Source organism: Lepus europaeus, chromosome 13, assembly GCF_033115175.1.
Source record: "Lepus europaeus isolate LE1 chromosome 13, mLepTim1.pri, whole genome shotgun sequence".
NCBI classification, from domain to species: domain Eukaryota; kingdom Metazoa; phylum Chordata; class Mammalia; order Lagomorpha; family Leporidae; genus Lepus; species Lepus europaeus.
This window is the reverse complement of record NC_084839.1, coordinates 27,921,697-27,940,350: the sequence shown is the minus strand read 5'-3', so window position 1 is coordinate 27,940,350 and position 18,654 is coordinate 27,921,697. Positions and strand designations below refer to the sequence as shown.

General features: G+C 50.9%; 1 protein-coding gene across 1 annotated transcript in view; it reads left to right on the top strand.

Moving 5' to 3' along the window:
• The window catches only part of XDH (xanthine dehydrogenase), a 68,046-nt gene extending 50,197 nt beyond the window's left edge, over positions 1-17,849 (top strand). The window contains exons 25-36 of the mRNA XM_062209212.1: positions 3,450-3,641; positions 3,843-3,988; positions 5,046-5,127; positions 5,656-5,751; positions 6,341-6,469; positions 6,999-7,073; positions 8,956-9,008; positions 11,404-11,518; positions 12,293-12,358; positions 13,499-13,687; positions 14,969-15,145; positions 16,588-17,849. Coding sequence (XP_062065196.1) covers positions 3,450-3,641; positions 3,843-3,988; positions 5,046-5,127; positions 5,656-5,751; positions 6,341-6,469; positions 6,999-7,073; positions 8,956-9,008; positions 11,404-11,518; positions 12,293-12,358; positions 13,499-13,687; positions 14,969-15,145; positions 16,588-16,638 — 1,371 coding nt within the window. The 3' untranslated portion in view covers positions 16,639-17,849. The remainder of the gene's footprint in view (positions 1-3,449; positions 3,642-3,842; positions 3,989-5,045; positions 5,128-5,655; positions 5,752-6,340; positions 6,470-6,998; positions 7,074-8,955; positions 9,009-11,403; positions 11,519-12,292; positions 12,359-13,498; positions 13,688-14,968; positions 15,146-16,587) is intronic.
• Positions 17,850-18,654: the final 805 nt, after the last annotated feature.

Below are 18,654 nucleotides of genomic sequence, written 5' to 3'. Positions count from 1 at the left end.
ATTTTGAGAGAGGAGCATTGATATCTCCGACTAGCATTATGGATTTTTCTGTTTTCCCTTACGGTTCTGCCAGGTTTTGCTTTTTATTTGCAGCTCTGTTCTTTGAAGCAGGCATAGTTCTTTTGGGAGGACTGACTTTTTTATCTTTATAGAATATCCCCCCATAATATTTTTCTCTGAAGTCTGCTTCATCTGACATTAAGCCTACCACTCCTGCTTTCTCTTGATTAATGATTGTATGACTTATCTTTTTGCATCGTTTGACTTTGAACCTGTGACTTTCTTGAAGTTTTTTTAACCAACTCTGCTAATCTTTTAACTGTATTTATATTGGTTAAAGTAATGACTGATTGTTGGGTATAAGTCTGCAACTTTATTTTTTGTTTGTTTTGTTTTGTGTTTGTTCTCTTAGCTTTTTTGTCTCCTTTCCTGTGAGTTACTTGCACAGTTTTTTGAGTTGATTTTTATTTACTTGTGGTATTGTTGAAGGTATCTCTTGTATAGTTATTCTTGGTTGCTCACTGAATTGACGCTGTCAATACCTGTAACTGACAGCAGTCTATGAGTTGTCATTTCACCAGTTTTGGCAAAATTTAGAAACCTTAATCCCTCTACATCTTCTTGCCTTCTCTACTTACACAATTTTTATTTAGAATTCTTTTTTGCATACATTTGGAGCCACATTGAAATGGTATTATAATTTTTGCTTCAACTAGTGGACATGACTTTCAAAACTCGAGAAGAAAAGCCTGTTGCTTTTACCCATGTTTTTGCTTAAAGTGTTTTTCTTCCTCCCAAGATTCCAAGGTTCCTTCTTTGATCCTTCTGTTTCTGTTTAGAGAACCCCTGCAGTTATTATTCTATTACAGATCTTCTGGGAACAACTTTTCTGAGTTGACCTTCATCTGAGAATGTCTTGTGTTTTTCTTTCTTACTCCTGTGGGGTAATTTCATTGCCCCATAGGAACATTGAGAGTTCTTTTATTTCAGCATCTGAAAAATGTGCCACTTTTTTAGAAACTCCATAGTTTTTGCTGAAAATCACTTGTTATTCTAATTACCTCCCCCAGATAGGTAAGGATTCATTTCTCTGATTGCTTTCATGGTTTTTCCTTTATCTTTAGTTTTTAGAAATTTGATTATATGTCTGCTTATGGATTTCTTTAAGTTTATCCTGTTTGGTGGTCACTCAGAATAGAATCTGTAGGTTTATGCCTCTTGAAAAATTTAGCAAGTTTTCAGTTATTATTTTTTAAGGATTTTTAGCCCCTCTCTTTTATAAAAAAAATTATTTATTTTTATTTATTTGAAAGGCAAAGTCAGAGAATGGGCGTGGGAGGGAGAGTGCGAGCTATCTTCCATCTGCTGGTTCACTCATCAGATGCCTTCCATAGCTAGGGCTTGGCCAGGCTGAAGCCAGGAGCTGTATCCAAGTCTCCTATGTAGGTGGCAGAGACCCAAGCATTTGAGTCATCTTCTGCTGCCTCTCAGGCTCCTTAGCAGGGAGCTGGTGGAAATAGAGGCAGGACTCAATCCTATGTATTTTTTTTTTAACGATTTATTTATTTGAAAGTCATTTAGAAAGAGGCAGACAGAGAAAGAGAGAGTTATTCCATCTGTAGGTTCACCCCTCAACTGGCTGCAATGTCCAGGGCTGGGCCAGGCCAAAGCTAGGAGCCAGGAGCTTCATCTGGGTCTCCCACATGGGTGCAGGGGCCCAGGGACTTGAGCCGTCTTGCACTGCTTACCCAGGCACATTAGCAGGGAATTGGATTGGAAGTGGAATAACCAGGACTTGAGCTGGTGCCCAGTGTGATGCCAGTACTGCAGGCCCCAATCCTAGGTATTCCAATTTGGTATTTAAAGCCTCCTGGGTAGTGGCTTACCCACTGTGCCAAAATACCTACTTCTAGCCCCTCATCTTCTCCTTTCTTTCCCAGCCTCCAACAACATGAATGTTAGGTCCCTTTTGATCATGCCACATGCCCAGGAAACAATTTTTGTTTCATTCTGTATTCTCAATATGCTTATATTTGGTAATATATATTATTCTAATCTTCAGTTCGCTGGTTCTCTCCTCTGACCCTTCTCTTCTGCTGTGGAACCCGTCTAACGAGCTGTTTTGGTTTTTATATTTTTCAGCCCCTAAATGTCCATTTGATTCTTTATATCTTGTATTTCTTTGCTGAGACTTCCTGGTTTTGACTCCAAGGCTTTGTATATTTTCATTTGTATCAAGTGTGTTCGTAATTGCTCATGGAGCATATTTATCATGGCTGTGTTAAAACCATTATCAGATAATTTTACAACTTTTTCACCTCAATGTCCTTGTTCTTTATCTTGTATCATTCAGTTTGAAAGATTCCTGTCTCTTGGTTTTATTCATTGAAACCTGGAGCAACCCAAAGTTAGTGTGCAGATGGTGATGATCTGCCGAGATGCTGAATCTTATTTAAACCTTCTACTTTTTCTCTTTTGATACTGTTCCCCACTATTGCTCAGTCGAGGTAGAAGTCTTGATTTTCCACTTGGCATTTGCTGATTCACAGAGTGGTAGCAGCTACTGTTTACTCTGGGTGGCAAATCAAGGTCATACGTGCTGCCCACTGACACTGGAGGGGATGGCCCGCTCACTACTGGACTGGAGTTCTCCTTCCCTGACACCACCCAGCCAGGGAGAAGGTGTGTCTTTATGGCTAGGCTGGGTGGAAGTCCAGGCTTCTCCTCTGTTCTCCAGTGATTCAAGGGGTTGGAGGAGGGCCTTATTAGTGGCCGTTGAAGGTTAAAGTCTCTGCTCCCCACCTGGAATTCTCTGACACCTCTGGACAGACTATTGGGCCATCACATTACAGTCCCAAGACTGCGAACGTCTAGGGGATTGGAAGCTGCTATGTATGGGGAGGAGGGAGTGGGCAGGCATGAAGTCCTCCTGTGTTGTAGCAGTAAGAGAGAATAGAATCCCCGACTGACGAGGTCAAGGTGGGGTATTAGATAAGCACATTATTTAGAGAGGTGGAAGTGGATCTGAATGGCTGATGAGAGTCGGAAGTGGCTGCTTCTGGAGGATGGAAGGAAGGAAAGTGGAGGGAGCTTCTGTTTTTCATAACACCACCTACAGGAGTATTTGACTCTCAAGTATTTGTACTAGAGCTTTCATGGGAATTAAAAAAAATTGACAATGAATTAATAAAATCAACTCTTCTTTTAAAGGAGCTGTCAGGTTAGGAAAGCGTGTCCCCATAGAGGAGGTGGGTGGGGGGATTATGGTAAACAGCGTGCAGTAAGGAGATGATTTCAACAAGCCAGGGAAGGAGCAACTGGGCTTGAAGAGGAGCCGCAGACAGTGTGGCTGGGAAAGGCAGGCCTGCCCACAGCCCTCTGAGTTCTATTGTGAGGATCCAAGGGAACCAGTGAATTGCTCTCTCCCATCTTGGTTTCCTCTGCTTCAGATCATGGAACGAGCTCTATTCCACATGGACAACTGCTATAAAATCCCCAACATCCGGGGCACCGGGCGGCTGTGCAAGACCAACCTGCCCTCCAACACAGCCTTCCGGGGCTTCGGAGGGCCCCAGGGGATGCTCATTGCCGAGTACTGGATGAGTGAAGTCGCCACCACCTGTGGGCTGCCAGCGGAGGATGTAAGCTGGGAACCTGGTTCAGAGCCAGGGAGGGCTCAGCCGACACTGGGGGAAGCCTGGCTTTGTGTCTTGGGTGTCTTTCATGGGCTGGGGGGTGGGCAGATGCTACCAAAGGGGCTGGAAACTTAACTTTAGGTTGTGACCCCCCCATCCCCAGTCTCTTGCCGCTGACAAGGCCTCAATGTCTCTCTCCTTGGGAAGGTGCGGAGGAAGAACATGTACAAAGAAGGGGACCTGACCCACTTCAACCAGAAGCTGGAGGGCTTCACCTTGCCCAGGTGCTGGGACGAATGCCTGGCAAGCTCTCAGTTTGAGGCGCGGAAGAGCGAGGTTGACAAGTTCAACAAGTAAGTTCTGAGGGTGGGTGGGACTCACGTGCTGCTGCCCCTGGGGCTTCATGGTCTGAGGCTTCTCTGCTGAACCCCACACACGAAGTCAACACTCCAGTGGTGAACAACAGACCTGGTTGGGTCTGCCAGCTTGTTCCTAGCCACCTGTTTATGACCTGCTAATGAACTTCAGCCTGGAGCAGGTGGGCTCAAGTCTGCCCTCAGTGCCATGATCTATCACGTGTGGTTTGCTTGACACAGCTACGTGCCTTCTGGCGACAGCGTATTATATTTATTTTTCAATTGAGAGGTCAAAAAGAGAGGAGGAGGGAGGGCAGCCGGGAGGCAAGGAGAGAAAGAGAGAGAAAATACTGGCTCATTCCTCAAACATCCACAGTAGCCAGGGCTGGGCCAGTGTAAAAGCAGGAACCTGGAACTCCATATAGATCTCCCACATGGGTGGCAGGGCCTCAACCATTTGAGCCATCATCTGCTGCCTCCCAGGATTGCATTTGCCAGAAAATTAGGTTGGAAAAAAATGGGCTACAAACGGGGCACACCAAGAGGTGGCTTGCTCTCCTTCACCTCACTGCTTAGGACTCTGAACACCACAGATACAAAGCTGCTTCTGATGCTTATCTATAAACATGACTTTGGTGGCCATCACCATCTTGTTGATAAATCCCCCTGGAGTTTGTCATCTGCACAGTGGGATTGGTGGTACTGACTCTGTCTTCACAGAATTGGAGAAAGTCAGACATAAAGCATTATCCATTAGCAAGGCACGGCGCAGTATCACAGCCCAAGATCACCAGGGCCCTCTGTCCCAGTATGAATGCCACCCAGGGGAGAAGGGTGGTACTGCTTTGAAGCCTGGATTCCTGGGGCTGGAGGGCCCAGAACCCACACTCCCACCTTCCTTCTCCTTGTCTGCACTTACTTGGTCACAACTCAGTATGTGCAGGACCAGAGATGTCCTGTCCTTCTCTGATATGAAGATGTTGCCTGAGAGTATGTCCACTCTCACGTGAGGATGGTTGAGAAGCTTCCATGAGAATAATTCCTTTTTCTCTAGGGAGAATTGTTGGAAGAAGAGAGGACTAAGCATCATCCCAACCAAATTTGGAATAAGCTTCACAGTTCCTTTTCTGAATCAGGTATTTGCTTCCTGTGGCTTCACCCATCTTCACTGGCCTGGAGCCCCAGATCCCCCCAGTAACCGTATTGTGAAGGGAAATCCCCTTGACAGTGGTAACAGAGCTGACCGGAGGAGCCCTTTGCTGGTTAAATGAGCGTTGAGCTTGCATGTCCCTTTTTGCGCAGTATGTCACAGGGCAGTGAGACTCTGAGAAATGGGTTAGTCTCTAGCTTTCTCTTCCTGCGTGTGGAACTGTGGCTCTCTGTTTTTCCATTTTACTTCTTCATCTGAAGAGTGGGGACCAAGACCCTTGACCCCCTTCCCTCTGGGGATGAGAGACAGAGAGAAAGGCATGCACACATGTTGTCAGTGACCAAAGGTTGTATAATCTAATCATGAAATTCATTCAGATGTAACTTTTGTTGGGGGTTTGCATCCAAAACATTGCTGCTGGCTTTCTTTGTTCTCGGCTCCATGCCTTTGGTTGGACGCCTAAGCTGAGTCACAATTCACTGATTTTTTGTCTGTCTTCCTCCTCTGGCTCTAGGCTGGAGCCCTGGTTCATGTGTACACGGATGGCTCTGTTCTCCTGACTCATGGGGGTACCGAGATGGGCCAAGGCCTTCACACCAAGATGGTGCAGGTAAGCAGCCCTCCAGGTGTCCCCTCCAGCACTGTGCTGTCTGTTGTGAGGGAAAATGCTGTGGGATTTTCCAGAAGCAGGAGCAGGTGTGGGATCTCCCTCGGCCCTGCCAGTCATTCGCATGCCGCCTTGGGCCGGTCTTCTCCCCGTATTGGCTTCAGCGTCCTTATCTGTGAAAGGACTGGCCAGGAGACTTCCATCGCCAGCCCTCCAGGGCCCCATGGCTCTGCGTAGGAGGAGTTGGCTGCCACACTCCGCGAGACTCCTCCCAGTGGAATAGGATAACGAAGCTGGCCTAGAGTCAGTACATCTGTTTGGCTCATGAGCGCTGGCCAAATTGAAGCCAAGGTTAGCTTAAAAAGGCACTGTCACCAATTAAGTTTATGCATGTTTTATCTAACCAAATCACTCCACAGAGTGCTGTTTCAGACTCAGCCAGATGTCTGAGTATCTTAGAATCAACAGGATTAGAACCTGCAAAATTATCTGCTTGCCCCTCTCAGTGAACCTGAATTCCGTCTTGGGGAGACGGTCAGCCAAGCCCCACGCTGACCCCTTCCCTAGAAGGTGCTGTCTTCTCTTTTCACAGGTGGCCAGCAGGGCCCTGAGGATCCCCACCTCCAAGATCTATATCAGTGAGACGAGCACGAGCACGGTGCCCAACACCTCTCCCACAGCGGCGTCCGTCAGCGCTGACATCAATGGACAGGCGGTCTATGTATGGAGCCCGTGGGAGCTGGCAGGGCGGAGGGCCTGGCGAGTCTCCTGGGTGGCTGTGGCAATGGTTCCTTTCAGCTTCTTTGGCCATAGCCCTGCCCTTGGCTCTCCTTCCTAGAGGATGTTAAAGGGGAGGCCCAAGAACCATAATTGCTTCCACCAAAGCCAAGAGGGATGAGTGAGGGAGGGGGAAGGGTTTTGGTGGGGGGAAGCAGGGGCTTCTGGGAAGGTACTCTGCCTGTTGTTGGAACTGGCCACAAGGCAGTGGATCACAACTGAAGACTGATGCTGGGGTCCACTTGGTCAGAGCCACTTGACGGGAATCCTTCCAACATTTGGCTATGTCTCAGCCTAAGAGCTGGGTGGGAAAGTGTTCTTCCAACAAGGGCTAAAGTGCAGGGTAGTGTTTCCACCATGGGCCTCCGTCATTCCCGGGAGGGTGGCACCCTGGCTTGGAGAGGACTGAGGCCCTGGCTTCGCCTGAGCCATAGAGTGCAGAGGGCTGATGTGGGTGGCTGTGTTTTCTGCAGGAGGCTTGTCAGACCATCCTGAAAAGGCTGGAGCCCTTCAAGAAGAAGAATCCCAGTGGCTCCTGGGAAGACTGGGTGAGTCTGAGTCCTCCAGGATGCTTTGGAAGATGCACAGGCATCAACAGCAAGACCTCTGTCCTTACCCCCAACGAGGGTGGGAGCCAGCAATTCATCCCACCAAGAGAAGCCAGGTGGTCTGTATGATTTCACAGGACAAGGAATGCTGGGCCCCTCGTGTCCAGGATCTCGATGGCCTTGTGGGACTTGGAGTTTTGGCTTCCCTGAGCCTCAGAGGAAGGATGCCCACGGAGCACACCCTGTTGTGAGGTCTTGCTTCACTCGGTACTTGTCCCATGCCCCAGTTGTTGGACAGCCTAGATGAGCCTGGTCTTCTCCAAACCTCTGCCTGTCCACGGGCTGCCCTGGCAGCCTCTACTCTTACCAACCCTCAAACCTGGGTCTACTGAGAGCGTGACCATGCGTGAGAGAGCTTATAGCATCCCTGTGACCGTAGGATTGACGGGTGGAGTAAACACTCCACATAAAGATAAACCCGGTCCTCTAGATCAGAGGCCAGGAAGGGGCTGTTGGGGGACCACCATACCTCCATCAGGCACAAATACCGGTGGTGCCCGTGTCCTCGATCCCCAGAGTTGGAATGGCCCTAACTGTAACATATAGAGTGTAACTTCATGGAAACCAGCTCAGGGAGCACGAGCAGCTCTCCCTAGCTTAGAGAAAGCAGCACTTCCATCAGCTCCATGCATCTTCTTGTGCCTCCCAGGACCTTCTCTCCCCTTCCCGCACTCACAGACATCAGGTGTGTGAACACCTTAGCGATGTAACTTGAGTGTAGTAATTTGGGTTTTGGGCATGGATTTGTCAGGCAATTTTAATATCTTCACAGCAGCCTTGGTGGCAGTTTTGTGATGTCAGACCTGTTGATCTGAGCTTTGCCCTCAACTCCCTTGTAAGCAGATAATCCCAATAAATCACCCACAGTGTACCACCAAATCAACACTGACACATGATATGATGTGCCTAGTGCAAATCCCAAGCCAAAGTCTTTTTTGGGAAGCCTTGGTCTTCTCATCTGTAAAATGAATAGAACAGTGCAGATCTTACAGGGTTACAGTAAATACTAAGTAAGATAATGAATGCAAAGTGCTAATTAGCAATCAGTGCATAGTAATGAGCTTGATAATTGACAATGACATTGATACAAATTACATTAAGGCCATCTGAAAGCTCAGTGTTGTGTTCATGCTGGGGAGACCAAAAAGGCCTGTTTTATAGTTAAAGAGGTGGTGGACGGATGGCTTTATCACTAGGAACCTGTAAGGCTCACATGGTAATTAGCGTGGGCACTGCAGAGAGTTCCTTTCATAATGGCTTGAGTAGGGCATCGGCATCAAGGACAGGCGATTGGAACAGTGAGTTCAAGCTGGTCACTGAGGAGTAACAAGGATTTGGATGAATACAGCAGAAGTGCATAGATGAAGGTGCAGTGGTGTGGGAACAAGGAAGGGTTGGGAGAGTTCCCAGCTGAGTTTGGCCAGGGTGCCGATGGTGTGCGTTCTAGAAAGGGCCAGAGAGAGGAATGTGACACCAGCCCCAGGCTCTGCTCCGTGGGTGATGGGGAGTCACTGAAAGCTCCAGGGCAGAGCAGTGACATGGGAAGCGCGGTTTGGTAAGAGGATCACTGCTGCTCTGCCGGGGAGCTGGCGTGGGCAGGAAGTCCGGGCAAGAGGCGGCAATAGTACTCCAGGCTTCAGCTGCTGAGGCCGTGGTGCCGCAGAGGCGATGGGAATGGGAGGTGAGGTATGGAAGTCTGAGTCACAGGAAAACGAGTTGATCAGCTTCCAGATAACGAGGTTGAACTCATGAAGGCTTGGTGGCAGCTCAGGGTATCTGGAAGCCATGCCTACCCGTCCCTGATGACCCTTTCTGTCTGCAGGTCACAGCTGCCTACCTGGATGCCGTGAGCTTGTCTGCTACTGGGTTTTACAAGTAAGTATGGGTCAGCTCTGGCCCATTCACTGCATGATGTCAGCCTTAGCTCCCTGGTGCCCTCCAGCTCCAACACCCGTCAGCCCGAGGTCAGGAGAGAGCAGGTGCACCGAGATGCTCATCTCTCCAGCAGACTTGTGCTGGTTTCAGTCTAGTGATGCTCTCAAATACGTGGCTTACCCAACTGTGTGCCAGGGAGCTAAAGCAGGAGTCAGCACTCTGAGGACCTCATTCTAGTTCTGGCCTCAGAGTGGACTCTTTGGCAGGGTCAGTGGTGCCCTCTGATCCTGTTCTCATCTCCGCCATCCCAGCCAGTGTCAGCGTTCCCCTGCAGGATCCAGGGGTATTTGGGGATCTCAGTCAGGCACTGCTGTTACCTGTGTGCTGCTTTGTACTATGCATTGTATTCCTTTTTAAAAGTTTATTTATTTAATTGAAACAGAGAGGGAATGGGGGGGACAGGATGTTCTCCCATCTGGTTGTTCGTTCCCCAAAGGCCCACTATGGCCAGGGCTGGGTCAGTGCTGAGGCTGAGAACCAGGAACTCAATACAGGTCTTCCATATCGGGGACAGGGACCTCACCACTTGAGCCATCACCGTTCCTGCCAAGGTCTGCATTAGCAGGAAGTTGGAGTCAGAAGCCAGAGCTGGGTACCGAACCCAGTCACTCTGATGTGGGATGAAGACATCTTGTCTGGTGTCTTAGCCGCTAGGCCAGACGTGTGCCTCTGCGCATTGCATTTCTTTAGAGAGGGTTTCTTTCACAGGAGTGAGGGTCTTCTGCACACGCAGTCTCATTGCAAATGTAGGGTGCAGTGGAACTTCCTTAGCAGTGTGATTTGGAAGATAGCACATATCTTCTGCAACTTGCAAATCCTGTGGCAGTGCAAATAGCTAGGGACCTAGCCCACCTGGCTGTCATCAGCTTTTCATTTTCTCTGGGAAGTTTAACCAGGACTTTTTCTTCCTTAGCGCAATAGATTTGGGAAAAAAAAGTTCATTTGCTTTCTTTTTTTTTTTTAAGATTTATTTATTTATCTCAAAGCCCAAGAGGGAGAGACAGACAGACAAAGATCTTCCACCTGCTGGTTCACTCTCCATGTGACTGTGATGGCCAGGGCTAGGCCAGGCTTCTTCCAGGTCTCCCACATGGGTAGCAGGGGTCCAAGCAGTTGGGCCATCTTTCATTGCTTTCCCAGGTGTGTCAGCAGGAAGCTGGATTGGAAGTGGAGCAGCCAGGACAGAATGGGCACCCATATGGGATGCTGGCATAGCAGGTGGCAGCTTTACCCGCTATGCCACAGCACAGGCCCCCTTCAGTACCTTATACAACTTCAATTTTTGCATGAACCACATGTATGTGTGTGTGTATACTTATACCCTAGAGTTTATAATATCTTGTATCTCTGTGGCTTTTTGTGTTACCATACAAAAGCCATGTGAGGAACCAGTGCTGTGGTGTAGTGGGTAAAGCCTCCACCTGCAGTGCCAGCATCCCATATGGGCACCTGTTCGAGTCCTGGCTGCTCCACTTCCAATCCAGCTCTCTACTATGGCCTGGAAAAGCAGTGGAAGATGGCCCAAGTCCTTGGGCCCCTGCACCCATGTGGGAGACCTGGAAGAAGCTCCTGGCTCTGGGCCACAGATCAGTGCAGCTCCAGCCGTTACTGCCAACTGGGGAGTGAACCAGTGGATGGAAGACCTCTCTCTCTCTCTCTCTCTTTCTCTCTGCTTCTCCTTCTCCCTCTGTGTGTAACTCTGACTTTCATATAAATAAAATAAATATTTTTTAAAAAATAAGGCCAGTACCTAAAAAATGAAAAAAATATAGAAGGGACTATCTGTTTCTATTTATAACATTTTCCTCTAATCGTCTGTGGAAATTTCCACAGAGCAGAAGGTGGGGAGTGGTTGTTTCCAGGTGGCCCAGGCTGGTACGAGTTATCAATCTCTTTAGCTTTCACCTTGACAAGGGTGTCAGGTGAAGTTGTGAGCACAGCCAAGCACTGTCACAGGCAGCACCTTTGCTTCTGGAGCCCTGGATCCTAATTCAGGAGACCCTTCATGTGCGATCTCTGTGAGTTCAGGTGAATCTGTCTGCCGATACGTAACACTGCTGGACTGGGTAGAATGACAGGGTGAAGACCATTGGCAAAAACAGCAGAAACAGGAGACAAAATGCTCTTGGTGACTCGAGTTTCATGGACAGGTTCAAAATCTCCCAAACACAGGTTTTTTTTTGTTTTGTTTTTGTTTTTGTTTTTCTTACCTGCGATCTACCGAATGAAAAAATAAAACCTTTTGGGTATACAGATTGTGGTGGACACCCGTGTGTCTGTGGGGAAGAGGTGTGTTTATTTTAATACGTACACAGTATCCTCCGTTCTCTTCTAGAACACCCAACCTGGGCTACAGCTTTGAGACAAACTCGGGGAATCCCTTCCACTACTTCACCTATGGGGTGGCTTGCTCGGAAGTGGAAATTGACTGCTTAACAGGAGATCATAAGGTGAGAAGTTCACCGAACTTTCCTTCTGCAGGGAAAAAGGGAAGTGAAACCACGAAGAGCAGGTGGAGACAGACTTTGCAGTTGGGAAAATACTGCTTCACATCCGGCCCAGTCCATGAAAGGCGAGAGAGGAGTATTTGAGGCTTTATGGGTCGCACGGAATCTGCCTCAGCTCAAACAGGCGACTTCAATAACAGTTCATGGAGTTAAAAGCTAACTTGATTTTGGTACCAAAAAAATTGAAATCATATGCACAAATGAGCATAGCTGTTTTCCAATCAAATGTTTTTGATGGGCCCTGAAATTTGAATTTCATATGGTTCTTCCTTGTCACAAAATATGCTTTTTATTTTTTCCCGTCATTTAATAATGTAATCGTTAGCGTTTAGACCCTACGGAAAGGGGGGGGACAGGCTGGAGTCAGCCCACAGAGCATAGCTGGCAGACTCCTTTCTTACATGATCTGTGCAGGCTCCCGAGGTCCGGGAACCGGCTCTGCTGCTCGCACAGAGTAAGCACAGCTCTCTCTGGTGATCCGGAGATCATGGCTGCTTCCCAGCCCCACCCAGTTGCCAGGAACTCAGGCCTCAGCTGGGAGACAGCCGCGGAAGCAGGGCGGGAACGCTGTCACTTCTGGCCGAGCGTGCCTGGCTCACTGCTGCTGCTGGGTTCCGTTCTGGCCAGACCTACGGTCTCAGGGCCACCAAGGCCCATCTGCATTATTCCACAGACCTCTGTCATCTCAGACCGCTTCTGTTTCACCATTCACTTTAGAACCTCCGCACCGACATTGTCATGGACGTCGGCTCCAGTCTGAACCCTGCCATTGACATTGGACAGGTAAGGCTCCTGGGGCACCAGGGCGGTGATGGACGTGGCCACAACTCCCCACCCACAGCGTGTTGGCCTCGTGTCGTTTTTCAGCAGGCCAGGACGTGGTACCTCCGGAGTCTCCCCCGGAGCGGGATTTCGATTTAGGGCATTCACACCTCAGGGAACAAGGTGACAAATGTGGAAGTGAGAAGGCACACATGGGTGTGTGTGTGCGCACATGAACTCCCACGCATGGTCGGAGAAGGAGAATGATTGACAGAGAGTGGAGCTTGTGTTTGCGGTCAATGTCGTGGCAGTGGGGTCAGAATTGTTTCTCTACTCACTCCTCATCCACCCAGGATCGCTTTTGTACTCCAGGAAGTAAATGCTCCCCAGCCTGGTGGAGAGCCCTGGGGGGCTCAGCCTCGAGGAGTGAAGGGATGGACCAAGGAAGACCAAGGAAGACTGCTTTGGGGAAATAGAGAACCACTGGGCAGCAGGAAAAGGCAGAGGGGGATTACTGAGCAGCTGGTAGAAAATGTAAAGTTTGTTTCTCAAAAATGGACCATTACCAGGACTCGAGGAATCTGTCATCTGTCAATCTTCTCATTCACCCACTGAACAATTTTTGGGGTGACCCTGCTTTGGGCAAGGCCCGCACGAGGCACCACAGATTTGAGGGTGATTAACACCTGATCTCCCCCAGTCCTTGTTTGGCCACTGTGGTGTCCTACATCCCTGTTCTGAGCAAGGAGGCTGGAGGAGCAGATATGTGGGCCAGCACAGCGGGGGCAGGTGCTTTAAAGGGACCTGGAAGGTTCGGCAGGGGAACTGGCTCCCTGCGGACAGGCAGGTGTGAATTCAGTATGTCTCACAGAAGCCACCATCCAAGGGACACCTCCTGTCAGCTCGCGTCTCAGCTGTGGGCCACCACTTGCTCTGTGGCAGTGTGCAGGGAGTGTCTCCATAGGCACCATGGCAGGTTGTCACAGGGAGTTGGCCTACCCCTGTGTGAGCTCCTCAGATCGCTGAAACTGACTTCAGTGCCAGTGCCTTCGCTCGGCCAGAGTCAGAGCCCAGCCAGAGAGGCTGTGCTGGGCTGGGGCTTCCTCCCAGGCCCTGCTGCAGGCAGCGAGTGGGTAACCATGGTCCCTCTCTGTCCTGCAGGTGGAGGGGGCTTTCGTCCAGGGCCTGGGCCTCTTCACCCTGGAGGAGCTGCACTACTCCCCCGAGGGGAGCCTGCACACCCGTGGGCCCAGCACCTACAAGATCCCTGCCTTTGGCAGCATCCCCGTGGAGTTCCGGGTGTCCCTGCTCCGTGACTGCCCCAACAAGAAGGCCATCTACGCTTCCAAGGTACTGTAGCTCTGGGTCTGTGCTGCCTTCTGAGCTGCACTGTTGCAGCCCCTGGTTGGTGCGGCTGGGTCTACATCTTAAAGAGCGAAGAAGGCTTGATCTTGACCTTGGTAAGGGCAGGAAAGGGTGTGAGAACCAGTTCAGCTGGATTGAGGACACCAACCTAGTATGGGCTGCAGCTGGCTTCTTTGGTCCCTTTATCACATCCAGGAGGCCCAATCCAGACCACGCCCCCGTCTCGGGCATGCATGCCTCATGCTCGATCCTCAGAGAGGACTTGCCAGGTCTGGCGTCCCCATGGTTCCGTGAGACTCGGTATCTTTGCTGTGTCTGAGAGCACTGCCTCTGTGCTCCTTCGGTCGCTGAGACCTTAGGACTGGATCCCGGTGCCTGCAGGATTGTGGGTGACTGTCCTGCTTCCTCCTCGTCCCATTCAGTACGAAGATGTGGTAGAGAATTCATTCTGCGGTGGTGTAGTTCTAGTTGTAAGAAGGAGCACAAAGCGCCGGTCGTACCCAATGAAATGCCCTTTTGGTTGACTGTGTGTGTGTGTAGGGGTTGGGGGCAGGTCTGGGACACATTGTGACCCTTTGGGGCACACCATCCAGTGCAAATCAATCAGCGGGGTTCATGCTAAAATGCACTGCCATGCAGTCCCTCCCCTCCAAGAAATGTTGATTGAATAGGTCTAGGGTAAGGCCCTGGGAAACAGCTTTTGAAAAAGTCTATTTAGTGATTCTGAAGCAGGTGGTCTCTGAGCCATGCTTTTGGGGCGATGGACAAACCCTGCCGCGGAGCTGTAGAGTGCTTCAATGCCTCTCTGTCGCTGTGCCTGGAACTCCAGCAGATGTTGCAAATACGGGTCCAGCGCCTGTAGGTGTGAGTCAGAGCTGCGAGCGGATTGTTCCCCTGGGTTAGTGGCTGTGAGCAAAGAGTTAAGACTCGTGGCAGGTCTGGGGTTTATAAAATAGGATCCCTTACTAGAACAATAGAGCACTTAGTAGCACATCATGTTTGCATGGTATCTTCTGAGAAAATGACACGGCGAGAGGTAAGGAAATACGCCCACGGGGTCCATTCATTCACAGGCTCCATTGCTGTCAGCCGCTGACGAATTTTCACACTCCCTGCTGTACTTGTTGGTGCTGGGGTGGTACTTGTCTCTGATGACATCACCGATCCCTCTGGTGCAGGCTCGCTGCCCAGCGCCCTGGGTCTGCACAGCGACGTGGAAGTTGGGCTGCCCCATCTGATGCCCTGCTCCGTGCTTTGTCTGCTCAGGCTGTCGGTGAGCCGCCCCTCTTCCTGGCCGCCTCCATCTTCTTCGCCATCAAGGACGCCATCCGCGCAGCTCGAAGCCAGCACACGGATTACAACACGAAGCCGCTCTTCCGGCTGGACAGCCCTGCCACCCCGGAGAAGATCCGCAATGCCTGTGTGGACCAGTTCACCACCCTGGTAGGATGCCCCCTCAAGTGCCCGTGCACCTGGGGCAGCCAGGGGCCAGATGCCCGTTACAGGGTCAGGTTCCACGGAGACGTGGGAAATCGGGCTGTTTCTCATTCAGGCGGCCTGGGTCAAAGAGTGTCCTTGGCTGTGGTTTGCAAGAGAACAATGAGAAACCCCCTGGGGGAGTTAATAGCTGGGTCCTGTTAGAGACAGGAGGAACATGGGATGTAGTTGACACCTGCAGATGTCACCTTTGCCCAGCTGGGTACCGGTGATGGGTAAAACTCCAGAAGAGCCTAATCTTCATCACCTGTCCCTGGTTTTTGGGAGCCTTCTTTGTTAAGGACACGGTGTGAGGGTGCATGGAGCTGGAAGGACAAAGAGGAAGTCATTAATGATCTCAGCCATGCTTGTTCCAGGATTACCACGCTGACCCTGGGGACATGTAGGTGCCCTCTGGGGAGACCAGATGACTGTTATGTGGTGCTCAGTAACCATCTTAGAGGTGTGGGTAGCAGAAGATGGCAGAAAAAGCCCATGGTCATTACTATTGGAAGCCCCATGGGACGTGTCTAGGGGACAGAGCTGGCAAGGAAGGCCAAGTCCGGCAGCTCCTTTGCGTTCTCTCTTGCTGGGATCTCAGAAACAGCTGAGCTCTGACTTGGTATGGGCACTGCGCCCACCCAGCTCTCCGGGAGCCCCTGCTACTCCCTACTGCTCTGTCGGGCCGGCAGGACCAGCCTCTTCCTGACACACGCACTGGGTTTCCTCCTCATGACATTTGCTGGGCTTTTAGGGTTCACAGGTAGAGTGGATACGCATGTTCCAGGCATGGGGAGGGTGGTGGGCAGCCCCCAGGGCCAGCAAAGCTGCCACCCTGGGCCTCAGCAGCAAGGGTGAAGGGGGCACGTGGGTCCCCAGTCAGGCCACATAACTGGGAGGGGAGAACTACACAGTTCTACGCGTGTGGCACTCCTGGGAAGTGGAAACACTCACAGATACTTCTCACCGTGGCCCCCAGTGCTACCAGTGACCCCTCCTGGCTCCCCAGTGCTACATGCCTCCCAGCGAGCTACACAGCTAGCGAGCCGAGGCCGAATGCAGTCATTTCCAGAGGGCCTTGGAGGGCTCGTGGCTGTGTCACCACACACCAGCGATTTAAAATCCCTGCAGCGGGTTCACCTGCGCAGCCGACTTCGCTGGCCTCTAAGAAGGGACCGCTTCTCTCTTGTTCTGCGTGGTATCTCCAGAGCCTCCAAGGGCGGCTGCCCCATGCCCAGTGCTCAGTTCCAATAAGTGAATGATTTGGGAAATGTCGGGGTCAGGCCCTGGAGCATTCCACGCCTGGGACCAGAGTGGTCTTGGAATGGTGGGAGGTGGCCCCCGTGTGCCAGGGTGGGGCGGGGCCCCCGGAGGAGCCTGCCAATGAGGACTCTGCTATTTCTTACTAGTGTGTCACTGGGGAAGTCGAGGACTGCAAACCCTGGGCTCAGAGGGTCTGAGGACAAGTCCCCAGCGGTGTGTTCTCGTGCTCCGGGGGACGTCCCCAGCCCGCAGAGCATGGACCTCTGGAAGCTGCAGGATGACAAGGCTGTGATGGCAGCAGGACGGCATTTGGAAGCAAATGGAATGCTCTGGAAGCTATTGATTGACAAAGATGATTTGCAAATACAATGAGAAGCAAATTCAGAACTGTGGGGCCTGTGAGGCCAACAGGCCACTGAGGTCCTCGCTGTTTTCATCCTGCGTTTGGACTAGGTTTTGGCAGTGTTTGTACCACGTCCCCACTCGCCGGACAGCCTGCGTGTGCAACCTCCCCCCCGTCGCCAGTGTCTCAGTCCTTCAAGGATTGCCACAAACCTCCGAAGCTTAAGCCGAAGTCACTATAAATCTGTGTGCTTCCCTCAGGCATCCTTGCAAACCAATCCACGTCATGGTCCAACCCCAGAGCTGTCTTCCAATTTTGTAATGAAGCAGCGGGGGTGAGACAAAACCTCTGACCACTTCTGGGTCATTGGAGAGAACAAAGAACGAAAGAAGTTCAAGGTTAACTGGAGCCAATTTTATTAAACTGCATAAAGTACGATTGGTCCCTAACACAAAAATGCAACCAAGGCAATTATGGAGCACCAACAGTGTACTAGATTTCCTCCCCTGTCCTCTCTGTGTGTTGTAAAAAAGAAAAATGCTGGGGTGTATGAATCATCTTTAAACCCAGATCAATCTAGTGTCGCTATCAGGGAGCCTGGGTTCTCGTCCCAGCTCCGCCTCAGCCTGCCTGACCTTGGACTGTCACCCCCCTTCCAGCGCTCCATTTTACTGCAGAACGAAAGGATTGGAGCAGAGGAATCGCTAAGATCTTCTCCCGCTCTCGAAGTCTATAAATACATGGCCTGAAAACTCCGGTTACATAAGGGATCTGCAGCCATCAAAGACTTGGCTCCTGGCCTCTTGTGCAATAGCTGGGCCTCACGCACTCTGCTTAGATCCCTTCCAGTCTCTGCAGCTGGGACGGCGAACAGGAGGAAAGAAAACGCCCCCTCTGTTGCTCCGGGCGATGTCATCCCAGCGTGGCTCTGGTGGGTGGTGGGACACCGCCGTGTGCCCCCATAGTATGAAACACTCAACCTGTCACAGTCCCTGGGTTGGGCCACAGAGCTAGGATGGCAGAGACTCTGAGTGAGTGGGGCTTGACGCCACTAATAAATGAACTCCCTGCTGTTGCTGTGTGAGAAGTGCTTGTTCATTATCACAGTCACACCGAACGCTAGCGTCTCCCATGTCTTAGCCACACATCCTCAAAACTACACACACCAAACACACATTCCCCTTCTGCCCTCGTGAGCTCCCCTTCTTCAGAATATTCAAGATACACTGGTCTTTACAGCCTGAATAAGACCACAGAGCTTTAAAAGTCAAACACTGAGAGGCCGGTGCTGTGGTGTAGCAGGTAAAGCTGCCACCCATGGTGCCAGCATCCCGGATGGGCTCCACTTCAAGTCCCGGCTGCTCCACTTCCCATCCAGCTCCCTGTTGATGTGACTGGGAAAAACAGGGGAAGATGGCCCTAGTGCTGGGCCCTTGCCACCCAAGTGGGAGACCTGGAAGAAGCTCCTGGCTCCTGGCTTCAGCTTGGCCCAGCCCTGGCCTTTGAGGCTATCTGGGGAGTGAACTAGTGAATGAGACTCCCCCCTCCCATAGCTCTTTCAAATAAATAGCTAGATCTTAAAAAAAAAAAAAGTCAAACGTCAAGATCCACGCAGGTCCATTTTGGATGATTTTCTGGGACTTCCCAGGCAGGGTCTGCCCCTTGTCGCTTACTACTGGGGCTCTCTTGGAATCCCCGTCAGGGCTTAGGTTCCACGGTGGAAGCAGAGCGGGCATGGAGAGCCAGCGAGCCAGTCTGTGCGACCTGGAAGTCCCTGTGTTGCTCTGAGACACCGCTCAATCTCTTCGCTTTGATCTGAAAAAGAAAGAGAGGGAGAAGAAGGGCCCATCCTCTAGGGCCGCACAATGCA